Raw genomic sequence first — 26,852 nt, forward strand, 5'->3', positions numbered from 1 at the left:
AGAGGAAACAGACCAGAGAGGGATAGGAAACAGACCAGAGAGGGAGAGGAAACAGCCAGGGAGGGACAGGAAACAGCCAGGGAGGGACAGGAAACAGCCAGGAAGGGACAGGCTTAAGCCAAGGAGGGATAGGCAACAGACCAGGAAGGGATAGGGAACACCGGACAACAGCACGAAGCAGGGGAATGCCTAGCCTTTTATCGGTGTCCCCATGAAAAATGCTGGGTGTCTTGCATGATGCCAGCACCCGCCCCGTCTTCGGCAACTTGCGGAGGAAATAAAAGTCAGTTTAGACTGATTTTTATTTCTGAAGGTAGGATAAAAAATTTGATGGTCGGAAAGGGATTCGGGTGCCGGGGGGAGGCCGTTTGGCGGGGTGGTGTTCAGGTTGGCTCGCTAAGCACCGAATGACCGCTCCTTAGCGAGCTGACCTGAATTAGGCCCTACACGCAGTGACGGTAACGAGTGTCTTCGTTAGCAGTGAGCAGACTGCTTGTTCCCACCGTCCTCTGCCAGTCAGTACATCACACGTTGGAGAATGCAGCAGGTTCACGTGTTACTTTGTGCTATTTGAATAATGGATGAAACACATTGTCTGTGCACCGCTCCGGGAAATTTGGTCTATATCTTCTCACATTGTTAAACATGTTGTAAAACAAGGACCTGTGCAACATAACTTCATGTTGGGTACCAATCTCCGAGCGCGTCACGCTAAGCTGAGAGACGCAAGTCCCATTGTCTGATCCGGCGACAACACCTGGCGTATTAATACTCCATTTTATCATTTTAATAGTTCCATCTTAACAGAATATAGCTGTATATGTTATGACAAAGGGGTAATTGGAAGGTTTCATTGGGGAATTGAGCACTTTGTAGTACGGCAGCGAGTGCAGAACTTTCTGGAAGTCATTTAAATGGAAAATGGAAATCTCAGATAAGTGTTGGGAGGAAGATTTCCCATTACAGGAACGCTAAGAGGCAGAGCGCAAATAAAAGAGACGGTAGTATCGGGTTACGGAAGTGGCTCTGAAGCTTCGGAACAACAGTGTAAGTTGTTCAGCGGGGTTAGCGGACGGCTCTGATCTGTTAGCTGGGCTTATAGTATAGGCAGCGTTGCAAACAGGTCTGAATCAGGCCAAAAGAGAGATTCTATATTAGCATAAAATCTATTATTTGCTAATAAACCATGTATTGATGCATGGCTGGGTATTGCGCTCGTATGGGTTGGATCAGCACTTTACTGATCACAATAGCTTGGGAGGAATGTAAATGAAGTATATCCAACAGCATCAACCACTTGGCCTCAATCTAATGAATAAATGTTTATTTAAAGGCCGCCATACACTATGCGATTTGAGCACGATATTACCCGATTCGGATGAATTGGTCCGTGAAATCAGGCAAAATCGAATGTAGACATCCCGTCCGAGCCAATGCATGGTCCCGTGCGCATCGCAGCGGTGTTGGGAGGTCGGACGGGCTGCACATAAGATTTGCAAAATTTTATGTGCAGCCTGCAGCCGGGCTGGGGGATGAAGTGGGCGGGGCATGCCGGCTACCAGAGAGACAGGCTGTGGGGGTGGGGTGAGGGGGGGGCATCGCCAGCGGTGGGAGCAGAGCACTTTAAAAAACAAAACGCCCATACAAATGAATAGGAAGCTGTTGATTTGCTAAAACCTCTCTCAGCCAGGGAGAGAGGTCTCAGCCAATCAGTAGCTACCCATTAATGTGTATGTTTTTTTTTTCCAGTGCTCCCACTGCTGATGCTACGCCTTCCCCTGCCCGGCTTTCTGGTTCCCTGCCCCCCCCCCCCCATCCCTCTGCCCAGCTCTCTGGTTGCGAACACACCCCCCCCTTTCCCCCTGCTGCCGTCCCCTGCTCCCTGGTCCCCTCTCCGGCATCCGCCGCCTGCAGTTCCCGGGAGTTGCATGTGATAAATCTACTAAGGGCCCGATTCAGAGATGATTGTTAATGTGCAAATTTGCAGTCTCATTGATTATTCTGCAGTGTACTTTCAGTTTGAGCTGTGACAGTTTTTACTTCCACTTTGAGCTGTGACAGTGTTTAGCCTACAAACTCTCCACCCCACCCCCCAGCTCCCTTTCTCCATATCCAGCAAGTTTTAAAAAGATCAGTGTCCAGAAAAAAAGGGTGGGGCTTATTATCAGGGAAACACGGCAATACATAAGAAAATTACCTGGGTCATAACAAATTGGGTGCCCCCCCCCCCCAGCACATGCCCGGATTCTCCCACCATTCCTGTACATAATGAGCAGTCTGATTGTTGATTACTCCTGGCTCCTCACAGCACACTAAGACCTGCGGGTCACCCAGAGGCACGGTGAGCCAGGCAGATGTGTTCCTGATTACCAGATCCTTCGCCTGCCTCTGTATATCACTACAGAGTGTGGGACGACTTACAGTCCTATCACAGAACTGATTTGCAGCAGGATATTTATTTCACATAGTGAATGAACAAGAACAATTTTCAGAAAACTGTATATTTTCCCGGCTAAACACATCATAAGTAATTGTACCGATATATTTATGCTACAATGTGTTTACAACAGCAGAAAGCTATATCTATCATTACAGATGAGACTCTAGAAGGGTTTGTAAGAATCGCCTGGTGCTGGACTGGATTCAGCAGCAGCGGGGAAATGAAGCTGGGTATAATGTCATTCATACACAAGTCTGATTTAACCCTGCAGGTGCAGATTAAAGGCATCAGGGGGGTGATTCAACAGTGATCGGATGGGGCCGAATTCGAGGGAGGAGGCAGACTTTTCCTGCAAGCGGCCGCATGCAAAGTGATGTGTTAGCGAATACATATGCGCTCGCATTTCAGGGAGGGGATTCGGGCGCCGTGGGGGGCGGCCATTCAGCAGGGCGGCATTAAGGTGCTCGAATGACCACTGCTTAATGAGCCAACCTGAATTAGTCCCCAGGTCTGCTTATCCAAATATGATGCATGTGTATGAGGAAGACATCCATGTTGTACTTAATACAGGTGTTGGTTGTGGATCTTCTAAGAAGCGCCCTCCACGCTTTCACCTGAGGGGCTGGAAAGTGGCCAGTGGTGGCGGTGTGGGGTTGGAGGGGGGGGGGAGTAGGTTGCCTAGGATCCCGGGAAGCCTTACACCAACCCTGGTTGGCATAATGGTTAGCATTACTGCCTCAAAGCACTGGGGTCTTGAGCTACATTTCTGGTCATGGCCTGTGTGTGTTGAGCTTGTATGTTCTCCCCAATGTTGTGGGGGGTTTCCTCTGGGTGCTCCAGTTTCTTCCTGAACTCCAAACTCATAATGGTAGGTTAAATAGATTTCCCTTTGTGTGTCCACAGTACGCTGTACTGGGGCAGAGACTAATGTGCATACATGAGACGTTTCCTGCTTCGCGCTGTGTAACATGTGCGCTATTAAATAAATTATTCCCAGACCCTGTCCTGGCAGAGGACTATTGATAAGTATGCAATAAAAATGATTTGTTATCCCTGCGATATACAAAGGGGGTTTATGGTGCCTCCATGACACCAATAATAAATAGATCCTTTGTTGTCTTTCTTTAGTTATTGTCCGTTCTTGACACGAGTGACGCAACAGCTGTGAGATCCCTTATTTATCTTCCCAATCCTGGTCCTCACGTACCCCTAACAGTTCTGGTTTTCCAAGTCACCCAGCCCAATTATCATTACAATAAACTTCATCTGCAAAATGAAACATTGGGTGACATCACATGTAATAGGATGAGAGATTTGGTAAGAAATCTCCAGTTTCTTTAAAGTGGCAATCATTTACACTTCGAAATCAAACTGGTTTTGCATTGTAAATGATCGCCGCTTTAAAAAACCTGCGGATTTCTTACCAAATCTCTCACTTCCTGAATCTCTCATCCTATTACATGTCACCCAATGTTTCACTTTGCAGATGAAGATTATTGTAATGATTTCATCTCAGCACATGGGCCCCCATTCTCATAGACTTTCTGTAAACGTTCAAATCAAGACTAGAGAGACACACCAAACATGTTTCCCCCCAGCACACCAAGGGGCATTAGTAATAAGATTTGAAAAACCACATGGTGGTAGATATTCCAGAGCTCTTAGTTACTAATATTTACAAAAATATGATAAGCCTCCAGGCCTCAGCACGGCCTCTCAGATACTGCAGGACCCTACACTACATGATAACAGCACACACACACAGCCATATAAATGTCTACTGTAAGGCCAGGCAAGTTACCATTGTACAGTGCAGGCAGCATTTATGTGGCCTCAGTACAATGCAGAGATCTTTCTAGTGTGATGGATATACCTGTACTATGCAGAAAGGATTACTATGCGGAAAGGATTACTATGCAGAAAGGATTACTATGAGGAAAGGATTACAATGCAGAAAGGATTACTATGCAGAAAGGATTACTATGCGGAAAGGATTACTATGCAGAAAGGATTACTATGAGGAAAGGATTACTATGCGGAAAGGATTACTATGAGAAAAGGATAACTATGCGGAAAGGATTACTATGAGGAAAGGATTACTATGTGGAAAGGATTACTATGAGGAAAGGATTACTATAAGGAAAGGATTACTATAAGGAAAGGATTACTATGAGGAAAGGATTACTATGCGGAAAGGATTACTATGCGGAAAGGATTACTATGCGGAAAGGATTACTATGAGGAAAGGATTACTATGCGGAAAGGATTACTATGTGGAAAGGATTACTATGAGGAAAGGATTACTATGAGGAAAGGATTACTATGAGGAAAGGATTACTATGCGGAAAGGATTACTATGCAGAAAGGATTACTATGAGGAAAGGATTACTATGAGGAAAGGATTACTATGCGGAAAGGATTACTATGCGGAAAGGATTACTATGCGGAACTATTACTATGAGGAAAGGATTACTATGCGGAAAGGATTACTATGAGGAAAGGATTACTATGAGGAAAGGATTACTATGTGGAAAGGATTACTATGAGGAAAGGATTACTATGAGGAAAGGATTACTATGAGGAAAGGATTACTATGAGGAAAGGATTACTATGAGGAAAGGATTACAATGCAGAAAGGATTACTATGAGGAAAGGATTACTATGCGGAAAGGATTACTATGCAGAAAGGATTACTATCAGGAAAGGATTACTATGCGGAAAGGATTACTATGCGGAAAGGATTACTATGCGGAAAGGATTACTATGAGGAAAGGATTACTATGAGGAAAGGATTACTATGAGGAAAGGATTACTATGAGGAAAGGATTACTATGAGGAAAGGATTACTATGAGGAAAGAATTACTATGAGGAAAGGATTACTATGCGGAAAGGATTACTATGCGGAAAGGATAACTATGCAGAAAGGATTACTATGAGGAAAGGATTACTATGCGGAAAGGATTACTATGAGAAAAGGATTACTATGGGGAAAGGATTACTATACGGAAAGGATTAGTATGAGAAAAGGATTACTATGAGGAAAGGATTACTATGAGGAAAGGATTACTATGAGGAAAGGATTACTATGCGGAAAGGATTACCATGAGGAAAGGATTACTATGAGGAAAGGATTACTATGAGGAAAGGGTTACTATGAGGAAAGGATTACTATGAGGAAAGGATTACTATGCGGAAAGGATTACTATGAGGAAAGGATTACTATGCGGAAAGGATTACAATGCGGAAAGGATTACCATGAGGAAAGGATTACCATGAGGAAAGGATTACTATGCGGAAAGGATTACTATGCAGAAAGGATTACTATGCGGAAAGGATTACTATGCAGAAAGGATTACTATGAGGAAAGGATTACTATGAGGAAAGGATTACTATGCAGAAAGGATTACTATGAGGAAAGGATTACTATGCGGAAAGGATTACTATGCAGAAAGGATTACTATGAGGAAAGAATTACTATGCGGAAAGGATTACTATGAGGAAAGGATTCTTTAGTCCATAGTATGAAGAGAAATGCATTGGTGACTTGCATAGCGCAATTTAATAAACAATATACAATTAAGGGCATTTTTAAGTGAGCTCTATACAGGACAGACAGCAATGTTCCACCTTCTAGCCAGAATATAATGCATATTACTGTAGCTAATACTACTCAATTCTGGCCATGGTTATACTATGCAACTAATGTGGTTTTAAAAATTCAAATCTCTGGTGTATTTGCCATACAGACCACAATGCACCTGGGGTGGCGTTACTATTCCAAACCTACTGTATTATGGTTTTTCTATACTTACCCACAATCTTTGATGTCTTTATGACTACAGCATATGACAGCATTACAGTAGGGACCCCAGATTGCTCGTTATGGTTGTATTATTCCATACCCTCCAACATGACCCATTCCATTAGGTACATAATGCTCCGTTCCTGGACTTCCCTGCCAGTGGCAGTTACAGATGTGAGCCTGCAGGTCAGTCCAATATTCAAAAAGGGGAGCCACACCTACTGCCACCCTAAACATCACTGTCCTGGACTCACTGACAGTTAATGTGACCTCCCCTCTTTGAATATTGGACTGTACTGGAGCGCCACCTCTGTAACTGCCACTGGCAGGGAAGTCCAGGAACAGAGCATTTTGTACCTAATGGAATGGGTCATGTTGGAGGGTATGTAGTTCCTGCCCCACCTCCAGGCTCTGACTTTATTGCCTTAACTGCATAATGCTGACCTCTGGTGGTTTTATAATACAGGAGCACTCTTATCTTAGCTCTCTTTTGGGTTGTGACCCATAGATTTGCCCCTTCTGTGCCCCCCATCGTCGCTGAGTGCACTGGTTATTATGAAATGTTGTCAGACCCAATGGGACACCATTTTTTATTGTGACTGATGTATACTTACAGCCATCCACTAATCTGTGCTTGGGAATCAGCTAGAGATGGGTCGTTCCTGAGTGAACAGGTTCTTTTAGGTGTATGAATCTGTATGAATCAGTGACCACTGGAGTCCACTCCACACCATGTCTGAGCTCAGCACTGCCACCTGTGGCAGCTGAGATGTACTGCCTCTGGAGAGTATTGCATTGCTTTAAAAAAGTGTCAGGATAAATAGAAAAATAGGTGAAAATAGACACCTGTGAGATTAATGTACGAAATTCGCTTTACATTACTAGAATCAGATGAAATAACCGTAAATAACCATTCTTTTTATTCAAAGTGAGTCGCTCAAAATAACCGAATCTCTTCACTGAGCACGCAATCGATCGCCGCTCTCTTTAGTGAGTCACTTTGCCCATCTCTAGAATCAGCCAGTGCTCAGATGTGTAAATGGTCTGTGACATCTTCCAATCAGCTTGCTAGCTGCTGTCTACACAGATATAGATATATCCTGCTGTCTATATCGGCACTTTTAAGGAATATTTGATTTTAAGGGCAGAATTGCTGAATAAATAGATATCTAAATGTTCACTAAGCATAAAATCTACAGACAACAGCAGTGTCGGACCATGGGCAGATCCGGGGGGGGGGGTTTGGGGCGATCACCCCTCTCTAGCATTGTGTGGCTGTGATCACTTTGCCCCGCTGTTGTATTTCCTGTATGGCAGCTGTACCAGATTCAAAGATCTTACATTGATTATATTGTCTGCTACAGTCTAGATCTATTGATTGCTGAGCTGCTGATGTGCCTGGGCTGTGAGTCCGTATTAATTATTAACCCCCCCCTAAACGAAAAGTCTGGATCCTCCCCTGTGTCAGACTGGACATCAAGGACCCATTGGGAGAATTCCATGGTAGGGGCCCTTACTTGTGGGTGTGGCCAGTCTCCAGAGGGGGTGTGACCAACTTCCACAGAAGCTTGGCCAACCATTAACAAGTGTATAGTCTGGGACGCTTAATAAATATGTATTAAATACTACTAGTGCATGCATAATAATTATCATTCTGTTCTGTTACCTAGAAGAGGGGGTGGGCCCCTCAAGCTGTGGGAGCCACTGGAGGTTTCCCCTGTACCCCAGTAGCTCAGTTCGGCCCAGAGCCCCAGTGCAGGGCATTTTAGGCCAGCCTTTGCAAATAACTTCCTGAAAATTTCCTTTCCATCATGAGAACTGTTAAAATATTTAAGAGATGAAAGGAATATATAGGAAAAGCCAGAGTACACTTTAAATGCAATTTATTATGCTATTGGCATGGTGTTCGAAATAATGAAAACAACCCTTATCTGCAAAACCGTAAAGTGCCAAACATTCTGTAACAAATCTTAGCTACCGTAGGTTATAGTTACTGAAGAACAGACAACACGGGGTAACTCTTGTTACCATTTCCTTGTATTATCTCGACGTTTCTAATAAATGGAGGTTAACTGATTAAAATGCGCGTCACAGGGTCTTTTATACACTGGAAATATAAATAATTGAAACGAGCCGGAGCTGAGACTATTACTGTGTCCTGTTCATAACACATAACGTGAATATAAAACAGAATGAAAACGCAGTAGCTGAAGGGTTTATTCTAATAAATAGGCGCAGGATGTCCACCGTGGCGATTTATGAGTTTACTTGCTGGCATGGACAGCCCGTCTCATTTATATTGATTTATCACGCTTGGATTGAAGTTATTTCAAATAAAAACATTAATTGAGCGCACATCACTAGCAGCGCTATCATTATTCTCAGCATCACCCTCCCTGCGAATCTCACCCCTCTGATCTCTTCTCCTCTGCAGGTCAATTAGTGTCCCTGGCCAGCAATGACGGAACCATCAAGATTCTGGCGTTACCATCTGGACAACTGGCGAGCCTGGGAGGACACGAAGAAGATGCCCAGTGTGTCATCTTCGATCACAAAGGAGATTGCGTTATCTCTGGAGGATCTGATGGAACTGTCCGATTCTGGTCTTAAGGAAGACAAGAGCAACATTGTCACTTGCATAACAGGGACCAGTGTGTGTTTTTTGGAACAAGGAGAACATTTAATAAACCTTTATGGCAATAAGAAATAATGTGTGCATTACTAGAAGCCTGTACAAGATCAATAAGCTGTTGCCAGTACATTAGCTTTATTTAAGATCCCCCCTGCCTTTTGGTAACACTGGTGACGCTGACAAACGTCTGCATTGATAAAGGCAGCATTTATTTTCTGCATGTTAACAAGGACTGTAGGATATGAAGCAAAGTTACTGTTCCCTCATTGACACGCAGCACAGCTCTCTGGCGAGCACACTGACACATATACATATGAATAGATCATGGACAATGGGAGCATACACATATGTGTAGACCAAGCACCAGTGGCCAGTCTGGTTCTATGCTTATGTACAGTACGCGTAGTAGTGACCAGGCTACACCAGCCCTACTGTCTTATTATCATCTATAGCAGGGAGAGCTGACATTGCACAAAACCAAAAATAATTGTCAAATAAAGTCAAATCCCTTAAGAAGAATTCATTGCAGAGTCGTCTGAATGGGTTAAAGAGGCCGGAGATGAGCCTGTCCGAATATGTCCATGTGCTGTAGGTTCCAAGCTACCCTAGCAGAGATTAGTGTTCTGCTGATTCTGCTGCTGCTCTGGGTGTCACTGTACACTGGGGCTGTCTGTTACTCTGACTGCCCTTGTCTGTGTGTGTGTGTGTGTTCCGCTGCTTGGTGTCACTTAGAATGCTCTGCTGCTGTGCCCATGTAGAGGGCTGCTGTGTATATGACTCCTAGTTCTGTGTGTGTGTGTGTGTGAGCATTCTGCTGCTGTGCCCATGTAGAGTGCTGCTGTGTATGACTCCTAGTTCTGTGTGTGTGTGAGCATTCTGCTGCTGTGCCCATGTAGAGTGCTGCTGTGTATGACTCATAGTTCTGTGTGTGAGCATCCTGCTGCTGTGTGTGTGTGTGTGTGTGTGTGTGTCAGTCACTGCTCTTCTGCTGTAAGCAAGTTTTCTGCTGCTGTGTAGTGTTGTTTGTTACTGAGTGCTCTTCTGCTGTGTGTGTCGCTGCAGTGCCGCTGTGGGTAAATCTGAGTGACCTGTTGCTGAATGTTTCACTAGACTGCTGCTGCTGTCATATTCTTGAGTGTTATACTTCTCTGTGTGTCATAGACTGTTGCTGTGTGTTGCTCTAAGTGCTCTGCTGCTTTGTCTCATATCAGAGCGTTGCTGCGTCTTACTAAGAGTGCTCTGATGCTGTGTGTCACTCTGAGTGCATTAGGGAGGATGTGTGTATCACACTAGGCAGTGTTGTTGCTGTGTGTTAGTGCAGTGGGAAGGATGTGTGTCACACACTAGGCAGTACTGTTATGTTAGTGAAGTGGGGAGGATGTGTGTCACACACTAGGCAGTGCTGTTGTGTTAGTGCAGTAGGGAGGATGTGTGTCACACACTAGGCAGTGCTGTTGTGTTAGTGCAGTGGGGAGGATGTGTGTCACACACTAAGCAGTGCTCTGCTGCTGTGTGCTACTCTGAGTGCAGTAGGGAGGATGTGTGTATCACGCTAGGCAGTGTTGTTGCTGTGTGTTTGTGCAGTGGGGAGGATGTGTGTCACACACTAGGTAGTGCTGTTGTGTTAGTGCAGTGCTGAGAATGTGTGTCACACACTAAGCAGTGCTCTGTGCTACTCTGAGTGCAGTGGAGAGGATGTGTGTCACACACTAGGCAGTAGTGCTGCTGTGTTAGTGCAGTGGGGAGGATATGTGTCACACACTAGGCAGTGCTGCTGCTGTGTGTTACTCTGAGTGCAGTGGGATGTGTGTCACACACTAGGTAGTGCTGTTACTGTGTGTTAGTGCAGTGGGGAGAATGTGTGTCAGTGTCACACACTACTAGGCAGTAGTGCTGCTGTGTGTTACTCTGAGTGCAGTGGTGGGGGGATGTGTGTCACACACTAGGCAGTGCTGCTGCTGTGTGGTGGTCTGAGTGCAGTGAGGAGGATGTGTGACACACACTAGGCAGTGCTGTTGCTGTGTGTTAGTGCAGTGGAGAGGATGTGTATCAGTGGCACACACTACTAGGCAGTAGTGCTGCTGTGTGTTAATCTGAGTGCAGTGGTGGGGGATGTGTGTCACACACTAGGCAGTGCTGTTGATGTGTGTTAATGCAGTGGGGAGGATGTGTGTCAGTGTCACACACTACTAGGCAGTAGTGCTGCTTTGTGTTACTCTGAGTGCAGTGGTGGGGGGATGTGTGTCACTGTCACACACTAGGCAGTGCTGCAGTTGTGTGTTACTCTGAGCGCAGTGGGATGTGTGTCACACACTAGGCAGTGCTGTTGCTGTGTGTTAGTGCAGTGGGGAGGATGTGTGTCAGTGGCACACACTACTAATCAGTAGTGCTGCTGTGTGTTACTCTGAGTGCAGTGGTGGGGGTATGTGTGTCACACACTAGGCAGTGCTGCAGCTGTGTGTTACTCTGAGCGCAGTGGGATGTGTGTCACACACTAGGCAGTGCTGTTGCTGTGTGTTAGTGCAGTGGGGAGGATGTGTGTCAGTGGCACACACTACTAATCAGTAGTGCTGCTGTGTGTTACTCTGAGTGCAGTGGTGGGGGTATGTGTGTCACACACTAGGCAGTGCTGCTGCTGTGTGGTGGTCTGAGTGCAGTGGGGAGGATGTGTGTCACACACTAGGCAGTGCTGTTGATGTGTGTTATTGCAGTGGGGAGGATGTGTGTCAGTGTCACACACTACTAGGCAGTAGTGCTGCTGTGTGTTACTCTGAGTGCAGTGGTGGGGGGATGTGTGTCACTGTCACACACTAGGCAGTGCTGCTGCTGCTGTCACAGCCCGCGTGTTGTACTCCAGAGCGCAGCACGCCTGGTGCAGTAGTGCGCCTCTGTCCATGGTGCTGAACGCAGCCTCTCCTGCTGCACCGGAGTCCTGACCGCATCCCACAGGCTGCTCACTGCACCGGCGCTGTCCATGGTGCTGAGACTGCCAAGTGTTGATCTCTCCGGGTGCTGAAGCCACTCACCATTCTGCTGGATACTGCTGGGCAATGGTCTGTCCCTGCACTGATGCTTCCTGGGCTCCCGTCTGAGTAAGAGGCTGCCGCTTGTGCTGTTGCCGTTCTGCAGCCTGGAAAGCGATGTCTGCATAGAATTTTTTTTATGAAAGAGGAAAACAAAAAGTTATGCCTCTGCCTTCACCCTGTCATTGTGCATGGTGCACGGTTCTGTCTGTAGGCGGCCACTGGAGCCGGATTGTGCCATGGAGCTGAAGGTGCACCAGTCTGGGTATGAGCCCAGTGCTATTCCACTGCTGCTGTTGCTCTGCCTGCTATTGCAATCCTAGAGCACACACACTCCAGCCACCTCCTCAGCTGCAAGTGACAGGGGGCAAACCCATCCAGCTGGGATATATCCTACCCTGGACTGCTAACCCGGGAGCTACAGTATGAGGACATCATGAAGCCCGTGCTCACATGTGGATTTATTGCATTGCCTTTCTGCTTTGGGGGAGTCATGTTCTGCCAGTGAGCCCGGCTGAGGCTCCCCAGGGATTCCCTGCGACTGCTGCTCCTTCCTATAGTGCTGGGTGCTATGGCGGGGGCACCTCTGCACTTTCCCCTGCTGAAAAAAATGGGTCCTCAGGCATGAAGGATGGGCTAACTAGCCACAGGCTCCCAACCTCGGCTGCAAACTTGTCCAGCTACTGCAATCCCCGGAGGATTAACCCTTGCTAGGTAAGGATGCACTTTGCACCATAAATGGCAAAATGACTAAAAAACAAACAAACAAAAAAACAATTGCTTAAAATGCTTGTACCCCATGCTTATGGCCAGGAAACCTACTCTCCCCTAAGTGCACTCCTGCAACATTGTATCCACCAAATCATACAGGAGCCCAGTGTGGGGATACCTTCTTACCTCTGCTGGGAACTTTCTCCTGGTTCACGAGTTGCAGATACAAGTAAATAATAAACGCATCAATAAACATAAATAAATACAGAAATAATTGGGCGCAGTAAATGACATGACCAGTGAAGTCACTGAATCTTCCCAGATGAAGGTAACCTACTTCGAATGGTCCACATGACTCAGTCTGTAGGTTTGTAGTCTGTCGGGAAACAGAATACCCACTGCCCAGGTCATTTCACAAAGGAGCCTTCATTTTTTGGAGCATAGTTGACTCAATAGGAGTTTTTGGCTGCACAAAATCGCAGTGTCAGTGCATTGCCTCCCTCTCTGGGACTGAACCACGTTGCACCCTGATCATTTTTACACTACACTCAGTGTGTTTCAGGCTTCAACAATGCAGGAATCTTTGATGCAGTAACACACACACACACACACACATATACACACATTCATTTGTGTGTATGTATATATGTATATATAATATATATATATATACACTGTATACAGTATATAATAAACATACATGTATGTATATGCAGACAAGCAAACACTTCTTCATATTACATTGTCCCATCACTATGCCGCGTTAAATGTCTAGGGTGGTATTGTCAGTACCAGCCCATATAAGGTCAATGATGCATTGTAGTATTTAACCCTTTGAGCACCAACATCTGTGTCACATTTGTTATATCAACTCAAATAAAAAAAAATTATATTTCCTATATAAGGTAAACATTACAGGACGTTGTGATGAATATAAATGTTTGCTTGGCAGTTTGCACGCCTATATTGAAAAAAAAAATTCCCTTGGCACTCAGAGGGTTAATGCTTCAAATCACCACAACCTAAAAGTTTACATAGGTGGCCCATTTATCATCAAGGTATAAAATAGTGCAGCAAACCGTTTCTTTATCTGTACGCACGTGAAAACGAACGCTTAAGGGTCAATGCTTTCTCTTTTCTTCCTATTAGTTGTCCAAGACACGGTACTGTAGCTATCGGCAATTGTTTCTTATGCTTTTCTCCAGAGGCAGATATATATATATATATATATATATATATATATATATATATATATATATATATATATATATATATATATACTAATATAGGTCTAGAACTTCCAAGCCATACAAGTTTGTTAATTAGAGCACACTTTCCCATACTAGTCCATAGGGACGTTTGTATAGGACAGAATAGTGGGATGACCCAACTGGGGACTAATGCTCTCTGGACCATGGGTTGATTTTACTTTAGAGCGGTGGTTCTCAAACTCGGTCCTCAGGGCCCCCCCAACAGCGCACGTTTTCAAGGCCACCCGGCAGGTGCACAGGTGCACTCATTATTCATTGACACATTTTTAAAGATCACAGGTGGAGCAAATTATTTCACCTGTGACTCTGTGTGGAGACCTGGAAAACGTGCAGGGGGGGATCCTCAGGACGTTGAGAACCACTGCCTTTTTGCTACGTGACCTTGCTACAAATGTTGCAGGGCATGCTGGGATGTGTAGTTCCACAACAGCTGGAGGGCCGAAGGTTCCCCATCCCTGCCCTAGATGAAAGGTTTGCACACCCAACATTTTTATTCGATCACCCAAGCTTAAACCGCGGTTCCAACTAACTAAAAACACTACTGGGGTCTCCATCTGCCCCGCGCCCTCCCTGGAAATTACCCTCTATGCAGACCACAATGACATGTACTTATTTACATTATATATTACCATTCACATGTATACTGCCAGCATAATCTGTTGGGCTTTCCTCCACTTTGATCATTGGAAAAGTCTTCTGGAATATCCCTCACATATATAATATTATCCCAATGTGTGACAAGTTACGGCTCACACCGTTCCAACCTTGTGACATTTCAATAATAGCATAATACCCGCTGCACCCTATACTACTGCATATGGTAAAAGTGACCTGCAGAAGATGTAAAGGCCATATTATATCAGGCCATTCTATGAGACCTATGGGATGGACAGGACTAATATCTCCTGGTTGGCACAGTCAATCCAGATTGACTGTGAAGGTCTACATTGAAAACTCTTCTATTTCATTTTCTGTATCTTTAACTATTCCCAGCTCATAAATGCTTCCCCCCTTCCTCATAATACCCATCGTCGCCTCCCCTAGAATTTTGCTGTCTCATTCCTTCCCCATCTCTCTATCTCCCCCCCCCCCCCCCCAGTATAATAATGACAATTAAATACTATCATACATACCAGCCACACCTTCCAGCAAATATTGCCATAAACATACTATGTATGGTTCCAGTACCATTTCCCCTCTAGTACTGGAGGGGTTAACTACTGGGCCATAAGAACACCGCTGAGAATTTTAAAAGTGTGGCAGCCGTTGAATAAAATAACTGCCATCGTAAGAAGTGTCACTTCGCCCAAACCAGGTGATGGTCCACAGTGGTCATTCTTTATGAACTGGGCATAGGAGCAGCTCCCATCCCAAATTAGACCCTCACCAGCAGAACAGGTGATAGCACTCTCCCACCTTTCCTATCTGTATCTCAGATAGCAATTCATCAGCACAGTTCTTGTTACAGCAATATATTAACCCCTCTAGAACTAAAGATGACTGTAATGGATTTTACATTGGCAATTCCAGCAGTTAAAACAATGATAGAGCCAGCAGCAGGCCCTTGGGATTTCCATAGAAGGTGTTATCCATGCAGTACGTGATCAGTCTGTGGAACAGCACTGGCAAGGCCCTGGTGGACTGGTTAGGGTCACCAGGGCTCAGCTAGCTTGGGGCAATCTCTGTACTTCAGACGTGTAACTCCCTGGTGTGTGGAGTGGAGGCTGGGAGACATACAACTGAAGATGAGAGAGGAGAGGAGGGCAAGTTCAGACTGCGGCTGCTCCCTGATAGGGCAGCTTCATTAGCACAACACTCAGACTGCAGATTGGTTATCTGCAGCTGGCTTCAGTGAGTGAATGTCTTTGTGTGCACTGGGGCTGAAAGCTTCAGATCCTCTATAGAGCTGGCATCAAATTGGGGAAGCAACTGGCAGTCGTGGACGATCAGCTGCTGCCCAAATATCAGCATTTCACTAGTAAATATTGGACAAATACTGGTTATTACTGCGAGCGCTTCAATCCATTAGCTTAGTACAGTCACTGTGAAATTGGGTTCTCAAGTAGGGAATAAAATAGGACTGAGTATATACCAAGGCCCCTGGCTCGCAGATGGTGGAGTGGCAGGGGCCAGTACCAAGTGCCGAGTTACTGTCTGACCCATATGTGTCTGTTTAAACTAGCTGTGACCGTGCAGTAATACTGCCCATGTTTATGTCACTGTCCCAACCCCTATTGTATACTCTACGTTTCAGATTTAGGGACCCATTTGCTAATAAATGTGATATAGTCCCAAAAATCAACAATCTTCATCGCCGCTAAACTGCCGTTTTTAGTCTGATTTATGTTAAATCTGAGCTGATAAATAGGCTCTGTAAGAATATATTTAATTGAACAAGTATAACATCATTTAATCACAGTACATTTCCTGTAGATTATATTCCTGCACTTAAAGTTACCTTTACTTTATTATTTATTTATTAATAGTTTCTTATATGGTGCAGCATATTCCGTCGCACTTTACAATAGGAGAGAGTTCTGGTTGATTCACAAGGCTGCAAATTCACAGCCTTGCAAGTCCTCCGAACCCCACCCGGCGAGTGCCGGACACCAAGATATCCAAGCATGGGTAATTTATTAAAAAATGATAAAAAAGTTTTCCAATACAAAATGAATAAAATAGAGTGAGGGACAGAGAACTCCAGAAAAGGACCACACCAACGCGTTTCAAATAAGTCCTTCTTCACAACCTGAGGAAGGACTTATTTGAAACGCGTTGGTGTGTAAAGAGTGAGTCATGGTAGCTCCCAGACAGTTCCTTTCCATCGGTCCCACCCACTGTTCTCCAGCTCAATCCGGATGAGAAGGTTGCTTTGTGGTCCTTTTCTGGAGTTCTCTGTCCCTCACTCTATTTTATTCATTTGTATTGGAAAACATTTTTTATCATTTTAAAGAAACCTTGTTTTGCACACAGGGACCAACACCAAGGTCAGTGTGGTCCCATTAGTTGCATACCTTAGGACCCTGTAACATCGGGTGGATATCATCTATAAGAATAGACCAGCGCTGGGAAACTATCCTCTATTGGTTTTTCTGATTCATATTTGTAGGAGTGGTGCTCCTGGTTAGCGACCCAGCAGCGGTTGACAGTGCGCTGTGGAACTGAGAATCCTTTTTGTTTGACAGTATATATATATGTGTCCGTGATATATCTTATGTGTCAGAATTCAAGAGAAATCCTTCTCTTTGATGTTCATCTGTTTTTTTTTTTCCTTTTAACAGCCGGGTGATTACAATAGCAAACCCACTGAGTCATACAGGCCCACGTGGGACTCAGAAGTCCTCTCCGGTGACTATAATCAACACTAACTTTTTTTCACCCTGCAGTTCTTGAAGAAGTTATTCTCCTGGAAAGTCGTTCCTGCACTTTTACCGCCGGCTCTATTGCAACACAACATAAATATATTTTATTAAGGCATAAAAATGCGTTATTACATTCCGGGGTGAAAATTAACAATGAATATACAGTAGAAGATAAAAAGGGGTTTGTAGAAATATCCGCAAACCTTTTGACTTCCGAGTCGCTGGTCAGAAAGTTAAGCAAAGGATCATATTTATACCGTCAATACAAATATTAGGGCAGTATGGGGGGAGAGGTATCAAACCTCTGAAAGAGATCGAGTGAAGAGAGATAAAGTACCAAACGATCAGCTCCTAATAGCCGTGTTACAGTCTGTGGTTTAAAAAGGAGAGGAGATGATTGGCTGGTACTTTCGGCCTTGATTCAGACCCAACCCAAATTTCCCCGTCAAATAATTTTTCGCCAATAGGGTTGGATGCAATCGGATGTGTAAGCGCACACATCCCCTTGCTTGCATATGCGGGTGCACCGTCGCCACCCAATTGCCCGCGCCTATGGCTTGCAGGGTGCATGGAACGACATATTGCACCAATAGAGCAGCAGTAGTAACCCTACAGTGATTCCGGAGACTGCTGTAGTTTCTGGGTGCTGGGAATCCCGCCCCATGTGCATGACATCACATGTAAAGGAGGTGGGGCCAGGACAGGGTGCCGGTGGCCCTTATTACAGCGCTATGTTGCTGGACATCTACTTTCATTGATGCTTCCGAGCATCTGATTTAAAAAAAAAGTTAAACTTTATTAACAAAGACAAGATTACAAACCATCAGATTGTCAGAATGACCGGAATTAATGTCAGTGGTTTGTCTTACAGAGCCACAAATAAAATCACTTGTCTCTACGATTTTTGTATGAGTTGGGTGAATCTGTATAGATGTCCCTCCGCTTCTCCTTAATTGTTGGAGGAGACTTGTAATTTATTCAATAATTCATCATATTCATAATTAATAAGGGGTGATTAAATGAGTTAGTCGTGTAAAACTGTGCGCAGGATTTAATGTGTTGAATATTATGCGTAGACATCGGTGTATGGTAAAGAGATGGAGGTAAGACCTGTCAGAGATACATTTAATGATGGAGTAGTACAAGACACAATGTCATTGCAAGGAGTTTAGGCAATAAAACCTGTAGCATATAAAGGTATATACATTACAAACTACAGTATATAGAATTTTATAAGGACATTTATACGCTGTTCTCACTGCCGCAAAAACCCGGGTTTTTGCCAGGGCAAGCAGTAATTTCCCGTGTCCTGTCTCAGTGTGAAAGGGTCTTTGTGAAATTCCCGGGTGTTATGCCCTGGGAATTACACACGGGTTTTTTGCAGGGTTTTCCTGGGTAATTCACGGGTGTGTGGCAGTGTGAACAGGCTAGTCCCGGGTTTTTCTCACAAAATGCAAAAAAGCAAGTTCATTGCATTGCTCAAAGCTGCTTTTTAAACAGCCAATCAAACATACTTTTCAAACTTCCAATCAAAGCTGCTCTTAGATGCTACACACTTGATGGCAGGCATACCAGGGGAAGCAGTGTGAACGGGGCAGACACGGGAATTTCCCGGGTCAAAGGTGCAGTATGAATGGGGTCTGTAGAGCTAAGATGCTCTGTGCCCCGCCAAAAACACGGGAACAAAAACCCGGGATTTTGCAGGGGCGGCAATGAGAACACAGCATAAATCATTTTTATTTATACCCCGTTCTCACTGCAGCCAAATTCCCGGGTCTAGCAGGTGGATCCGGGAATTTGCCTTTTAACACAGGATTTTTGGCAGTGTGAACGGGTCGCATATCCGCATCTCATACACGGGTAAAACCCTTCTTTTTACCCGTGTCTGAGATCCGGGTATGCAGACACGGGTTGACCCGTTCACATTGCAGAAAAACCCATGGTTAAAGGCAAATTCCCGGGTAGAACTATTTCACCCTGGAATTTGCCTTGCAGTGAGAACGGGGGTCCAGCGCGGCAGTCCCCGGCATTTTAATGCTGGGTAAAAGCCGTGTATTTCTCACTCGCAGTGAGAACATGGTATTAGTGGGTGGGATGTATGCATTGCCACACAATGAAATAACATGTTTATGTTACAGCCAAAAACCTAAATGTGCCTTCTGCGGAACGTCTTTGACCTTAAATCCGACAGTCATTCATCTACATCGAAGCCCAGAATGTGACAATATATATCCAATTTATTCCCTTCACTTTGTATATGCAGTACAAGCGTGATCCACACTCTGGGCCTTATTCTGCTTGGTACGGGGGGGACCGTATACGGGCGGATCGGGTTTTTTTTTCATCTGCGCATGCGTAGCTTTCGCAATGCGCATGTGCTGCGACCTCACACCGCTCACGGACGGGTCTCTCCGTGCGAAAAAACCTGTCCGCAAGAGTACGGTCATTGTGGGCGGCATGGGGGCGTTTTTAGGGGAGCGTCCGGAATAATGAGGAAAACGGGGCGTAAACATGAGCGTACACAGGGGTGTGCACCAAAAATGTACGGTACTACAACCGCTCGATCGACGAACATTTTGGGCCAAAAATAAGCAATGCTGCAGTCTATTAAGTCCAAACCATTATTTCACTACCTGCAAGCCACACACAGTACTCAAACACATTGGAAGCTTATCTTTCTACACTTCTCTACATGTAAAGGTTGTTTTAATTGTAGGTAAGATTTATTCTAAGACCTGCTTATATATGTCAAGGTAGTTATTTTTTAAACATTTATACACATTCAGTAAGTGTTTTTGTATACTTTAAAAAGCAGGACACTCAATTCACAGAAGTCGACATGTGTCAACTTTTTCACTGTAACACCAACATAACTTTATTTGAAAGTAAAACCAATGTGGGAACACATAGATAGTGATTAAAATGCAACATTAGAACATAATAAATATACATGTAATGAGGGTTAAAATGTTGTTTTATTAGGCTGTTTATTAAGGTAGACAATTGAGTTAATAGAAAACAATTATTGAATAACAGTTAGAATAATTAATTAATTGTCTTAATTATCGTTGAAAGGCAAGATTTGCGGTGCCATATATGTGAAGGGTATGCCAGCGTGCACGGACGTACGCTCACTCTCACGAGCGGTGACATAAGCTGAGTTTTCCATTGAAAACAGGTGAGACCCATCCGTGCACTGTGGCGTATGCTCAGATATACGGAAGATGTCGGTGTGAAAACGGACGAGACCCGTCCGTATAAGGTGGCGTACCTTCTGTTGTACGCCAGTTAACGGTGTCTAAGAGGAGACCCGTCCGTATACGGTGGCGTACGCTCAAGTGTACGCCACTCCCCATTGTCGGTGTTTGTGACCGTTCGTATGTGGCTGTTCTGTGGGCGGACTTACGCTCACCGTCCGTGTACGGGAAACGTACGGTGAAACAGACCGTACGTACGTTTCACCGACCTAACCAGAATAAGGCCCTCTGTGTACTGCTGGTTACTGTAGTAAATAAGGTATTAATATATTCATTGAGTCATCCTTAGGTCCAATGGCGTGACCAGAACTGTGTGGGCCCCATAGCAACATACAGAACAGAGCAGGTAACTGTGCATCTCGGTGAACCCATGCTGCACTGCAGATGGGGCAGATGTAACGTGTTGAGGTTTAAATGTGGGAGGGGTGTCTCTAAACCATACTTGCCGACTTTTTAATTTGCCTCACCAGGAGAAGCCTGGAGAGGACAGATGAATCTCCTGGTCGGTGGGCGGGGACAAGGCTGACGACTCAAAGCCCCACCCCCCATCCACGCAAACTTTGAGATAGGGGACAGGGCTAAAATGATGCGATTTGTGTAATTTTAGTCCTGCCATGGACCCACAAAATTCTGCATTTCTTTCAGCGGCTCCGGGGTCTGGGGGCATGTGGGAGATTTGCCCCCCTTCCCGAGGGGCCTCCCGGCCATTCCGGGAGGGTAAGCAAGTATGCTCCAAACTGAAATCTAAATTGCAGCGTAAAAATAAAATTGTGTACTATTTGCAGGCTATCTGGGACTGGGATGCAGTTTAAATCCCGGCGGTCGGGATCCCGGCGTTCAGAATCCCGACGCTGGAATCCCGACCGCCGATATCCCGACCGCCGAAATCCCGACACTTTTTCCCTCCGTGAGTGTCCACGACACCCCTGGAGGGAGAATACATTATCGTGCCAAGGTTAGCGAGGCACCGGGCCCGCTGTGTGGCGAGCGCAGCGAGCCCGCAAGGGGGGGTGATCCACGTCCCCCCCTTGTCGGGATTTCGGCGGTCGGGATTCCGGCGTCGGGATTTTGAACGCCGGGATCCCGACCGCCGGGATTTCATACTGAATCCCTGGGACTGGATACCCTAATTCTAAACATAGAGGTGCTACCATGCTGAGACTTGTAGTTCCACACACACAACCCCCCCCCCCGAAAAGACACTAAACACTGCTATTCAGAATCGTTATAGTAAACTCTGCAATATAACATACAGTACTGTAAATTTGTAGTACCGAGCATAATTTTGCCCAAAAATATGGACCACCAACCATGACGAGAAGACCTCAAGTCCGGGACACCTGGTCTTGGTTGGTGTGCCAAACTTATGTGATGAACCTCAAATTTATGTATGTTATATTGTAGAGATTATTATAACTATTATGATTTGGAGTATCGGCTACATGCAAATGCAGACAGTGTTTACCCTGCATGAAATATATAGACCACATATGAGTTAGAAACTAATACTGTATTCAATACAGTATCCAGTACAGAGGTGCTTTAAGAGAGGAGGTGGTCAGTGTGCAGCTCCTCTGTTTGGCCCCTCCTCTCTCCCGGCCACCACACTAGTGTGCAGTAGAGTTTAGCACTAGACGGCTCAGACTCTTCTGCACATGTGCGGAACTCTGACAAAAAGGCACCACGGTAATTTTTTCGTCGATTCCGGCAGCGCTGCTGCCTTCAACGCTGGAGGGGTAAGTATTTTAAAAATGGTTGCCATGTGTGCAGTGTGGGCCCCCCAGTGACAGCACCACGCACACTGCACCCATTATAAATACTCCACTGATCCAGTGAATAAAAAGGCCAATGAGCAGATTAATGTACATTACTGGGTTCTTCTACCGCTCCCCCAGACTCCTGCACTTGCTCCAATGTTTGCAGACTGGGCTATTGTGGATGGCAATTGGAAACCCCCCAATAGGAATCCTGCATTTTCCAATGATTCCAAATCATAATCAGCCCCGCTGTTTCCATCACACTCCGTTCTTCAAGGGATCTTTCTGCCCCCAGCCCTGTGTTCCGCTGCAAAGAGAACAGGCAGCGTTCGGTCAGCTGGACGTGACAAGGTGACAGATACAATAAACATAATGCCAGGGCAATAACAGCGAATGTGGCCAGGGGCGTAGCTAAGGGTTCATGGGCCCTGGTGCGAAAGGTCAGCTTGGGGCCCCCCTACATACAACAAAATTAAAATCTCTGTCTGTTTATATTTTAATACATCAAGTATATTATGTTAATAATAGAACTAACATTTAAACATAGGATAGCAGTTTATTGAAATAAAATATTAAAAGAACAAAGATGATAAAACTGGAGAGGCCCAGGTTACTGGAAGCTCAGATGGTGGCAGACCTAGGAGCAGTAAGAATGTTTGTTGTTAGGAGTGGTAATAGTAGTATTGTAAAGTGCTCCTTTTAATATATATAACATATAACCTGTAGTGTTACTTATAAACAAGCAAAACAGAATGCATAATCTCACATCAAATAAATAAAGCTGTGTTATATAATGGTGGAGTTTACATGATCCCACATAATTAGCACATCTTCACATTTATATCTACGTGTATGGTAGAATAGTTGACCGGATTAAGACCTAGTGTAACCCCATTCCTTACTTGTTTATGGGTATGACATAATGAAACACCAAACCCTACCTTAAATCTGTGAATTCCAAAGAGACAACGTGGTCTGTTATTTTCTGGATTCTTAAATGTGACAGTTAACTGTAAACCCAATGTAATCACAGCACATCCACATCTGTGGATGGCGATAAATCAGCCCCAAAATCCCTGAATTAACTGCAATACTGACTAAGAGATTATTTGGATATTGTGCCAGTTACAGAGTCATGATGCCGTATAAACCAGGACTGGGAAATAACTGTACCAGGATATACTTTAATTAGAAAGCTCAGATTGGGAAAAATCAGCGGAGGGGTAAAAATGTATGCGAAAAGCAGCATAAAAACTAATTTACAACAAAATATTGAATAAAAAAAACTGAGGCCCTTGGCTTTGAGTGACCATAGAAACGGGGATCAATGACATAATTCACACTGGGGTGGTCTTTAAACCACCATGCCGGAATCCCGACCGCCGAAATCCCGACAAGGGGGGACGGGGATCACCCCCCCCCCCCCTTGCGGGCTCCCTGCGCTCGCCACGCAGCGGGCCCGGTGCCTCACTACGCTCAGCACGCTGATTTATTCTCCCTCCAGGGGTGTCGTGGACACCCCTGGAGGGAGAAAGTGTTGGGATTTCAGCGGTCGGGATTCCAGCGTCGGGATTCTGACCGCAGGGATTTAAACTGCATCCCCTACATAGTTATAAATAATACAGTAGTCATTGTATTTGAACTAACATTTGTAAATGGGGGTTATTCTGTTTCATTCGCAAAGGCACAATCACTCTCTAATGGGCAAAACCATGTGCACTGCAGTTGCATGTAACATGTGCAGAGAGTTAGATGTGGGAGGGATTTGTACTGCAAACTGATATCTATATTGCAGTGTAAAAATAAAGCAGACAGTATTTTCCCTGCACAGAAACAATAAAACACCCAAATCTAATTCTCGCTGCACATGTTACATCTGCCCCACCTGCAGTACATATGCTGTTGTCCATTAGAGAGTGATTGTGCCTTTCTGAGTGAATCAGAATAACCCCCATTGTCAGAATCTGCATAATTACAGTGCAGGAGCAAATATTCTCTATCAATAAGGTGTCATCCTCCAGTGAGACAGGTCGCAGGTTCTAATCCTGGGTGTGACTGCGAAGCAATGTATTTGTTTCCAATATATAATAATGTATTTAGAAAATAAATGTGGTGCAAAGTAACAAGATTCATACAAATATTTTCTGTTTTGTTCTTCTATACATATATAAATGTGTGTGTGCATATATATATATACTAGGTGATTCATCGCGCCCTATAGGCGCTCTTCACACCGGCGTAAGGGGCTGCGCCCCCTTAATTTGTGAACGTTTGTATTGTGAGACATATGGTTAGAATTGTATGAAAGATGGCCTGTATTGCAACTTGAGTTATAGGTGAAATGTGTTAAATAGAGAGCATATGATTTGGAAGGGGTGTGTATTGTTTTGTTTAATTAAAAAGCGGTTACAGAGTAAGATGTACATTGATAGTGTGGAGGGTACAGTGACATTTGTGGGTGTGGGGGGGGGGTGTGAGTGTTGTTTAGGTGTGTGTGTGCGTGCAATAGTATAGTAGGGTGTTTTTGAGTCAGCGGCTCCCCACTGGCGGAGGTCACGACACAGGAAAACAGGGTGCTGGGTAGTGATAGGGGTGTGTGGGCATAAGGGGGACTAAAGAGGAGGGTGGGAGACACTGTGCAGCTTCTGCCAGTGGGTGGGGGTCCAGCGTGGCAGTACAGGAGTACAGGATGGTGGCCCTGAGTCAGTGTCTCCTCCTACTGGGTGGGAGTTAGGGTGCATGAGAGCAGGAGGCTGGGCTATGAGGCATGATAGGGGCATGTGGGCAAAACAGCGTCAGCGACTCCCCAGTGGTGGAAGTTACGGTTCAGGAGAGCAGGAAGCTGGGCAGTGATAGGGGTGTGTGGGCATAAGGGGGGGGGGGGGGTGGGGGGTGTGTGCCGGGAATTGTGGGAGGGGCGCGGTGGGTTGCCGCAAATCGCGGGAGGGGGGGGTCGTGAGGGCTGCCGCGAATCGTGGGAGTTCACGGGGGTGGGGTTCCGCGAATTGCGGGAGGGGGGGTCACGGGGTGGGGGAGTTGCCGCGAATTGCGGGAGGGGGGGGTTCATGGGGGGTGCCGCCAATCGCCACAAGAAAAAATAAACACAGAAAGGTCAACACATGTAAATGTTGATATAAGTGTGGCACTTCACTGGTGTCCATGTCGACACATGAGAATGAATATGAAAACATTCAAAAAATTAAAAATAAATCTTCAAAAACTCATGTCAACCTTTTTCATTGTCGACCATAGCCATGTCAGTGTTTTGCTTGTGCCATTTAATCCTGGGGTTGCCGTGAATTGTGGGGGGGGGGGGGGGCGGGGGAGTTGGGGTGGTGGGAGGGGGGGGTCATGGGGGGGGGGTGTGGTGCAGAGAATTGCGGGAGGGGGGTCGCGGGGACGGGGGGGTTGCCGAGAATCGTTGGAAGGTGGGGTCAGGGGGCCGGGGGTGGGGGTCGCGGGGGGTGCCGTGAATCGTGGATGGGGGGGTCGCGGGGGGTGCCACTGGAGGCGGGGTCTCGGGGGGGGGGCGGGGGTGTTTTGCCGCAAATCGCGGGAGGGGGGTCATGGGGGGGTGGGGTGCCGCGAATCGCGGGAGGGGGGGTGTTTTGCCACAAATCGCGGGAGGGGGGGTCGGGGGGTGCGCAAACCGCGGGAGGGGAGGGCGCCGCGAATCGCGGGAGGGAGGGTGGCAGGGGTCGCTCACCTGGTGGCTTTGGAGTAGGTTCCTGGGTAGCATGGGGAGGCAGAGGGTGTCTGGCACTGTGGTGGGCTCACTGGGATGGTTCTCTGTCATGTGAGTCAGTCATGTGAGTCAGAGGCTCCACCCAGCGTTAGAGACACACTCACACACTTTGAGTGACAGATGTAGCCAAATATATAAGAGATATATATATATATATACATACACACACACATGCATACATATATTTATATAAGGTGGTGTGTGTGTGTGTGTGTGTGTGGGGGGGTGCACGGCCAATATTTATCTTGCCCCTGGGCACCTTGTACGATTGTCTGCCACTGCCGCATACTGTATTGCTGCCTGCTATACACAGGACAGTATCATTTCTAAGGCACAGTGTCCTAGGCTAATGCATGCAGATGTATGCTGTTAGTATACTCACTGCTGTACATCCGCTTACAGCTCCCTGGACAGTCACACAGCAGTATTGTGCAGGGAGAGAAGGAAATACAGCTCACTCGCAGCATTGCATTGAGGCCTCTTTATTCCTAGTTACAGCCTCATGCACAACAACCCTGCATTACATCTCTAGCTTTTATATGAGTGACTGCAGAGGTGGGATGCAGTTAAAATCCCGGCGGTCGGGATCCCGGCGTTCAGAATCCCGACGCCGGAATCCCGACCGCCGAAATGCCGACACATTCTCCCTCCTGGGGTGTCCACGACACCCCTGGAGGGAGAATAAATTAGTGTGCCGAGCGTAGCGAGGCACCGGGCCCGCTGCGTGGCGAGCGCAGCGAGCCCGCAAGGGGGGGGGCGATCCACGTCCCCCCCTTGTCGGCATTTCGGCTGTCGGGATTCCGGCGTCGGGATTCTGAACGCCGGGATCCCGACCGCCGGGATTCAATACT

At 45.9% G+C, this 26,852-nt stretch overlaps 2 protein-coding genes and 1 long non-coding RNA gene across 6 annotated transcripts in view; 2 read left to right on the plus strand and 1 right to left on the minus strand.

The window, feature by feature from the left end:
* Positions 1-9,406, plus strand: part of SPAG16 (sperm associated antigen 16) — a 713,525-nt gene extending 704,119 nt beyond the window's left edge. Inside the window, exon 16 of the mRNA XM_083154490.1 lies at positions 8,678-9,406. Within this exon, the coding sequence (XP_083010616.1) occupies positions 8,678-8,853 (176 nt within the window). The 3' untranslated portion in view covers positions 8,854-9,406. The remainder of the gene's footprint in view (positions 1-8,677) is intronic.
* LOC146020900 (uncharacterized) overlaps positions 1-12,612 on the minus strand; it is a 26,727-nt gene extending 14,115 nt beyond the window's left edge. The window contains exons 1-2 of the long non-coding RNA XR_014450851.1: positions 11,902-12,612; positions 8,653-8,848 (exon numbers count right to left, since the gene is read on the minus strand). This is a non-coding gene — a long non-coding RNA (uncharacterized LOC146020900). The remainder of the gene's footprint in view (positions 1-8,652; positions 8,849-11,901) is intronic.
* The window catches only part of VWC2L (von Willebrand factor C domain containing 2 like), a 122,756-nt gene continuing 106,794 nt past the window's right edge, over positions 10,891-26,852 (plus strand). For 2 of the 4 annotated variants that reach the window (XR_014450850.1, XM_083154492.1), the window contains exon 1: positions 11,114-12,612. The gene's annotated coding sequence lies outside the window, so the exon portion shown is untranslated. Of the gene's footprint in view, positions 12,613-26,852 lie in introns of all 4 variants that reach the window. The other 2 variants (XM_083154493.1, XM_083154491.1) reach the window with 2 other exon arrangements.

Source organism: Crinia signifera, chromosome 7, assembly GCF_055691185.1.
Source record: "Crinia signifera chromosome 7, ASM5569118v1, whole genome shotgun sequence".
Taxonomy (NCBI): Eukaryota; Metazoa; Chordata; class Amphibia; order Anura; family Myobatrachidae; genus Crinia; species Crinia signifera.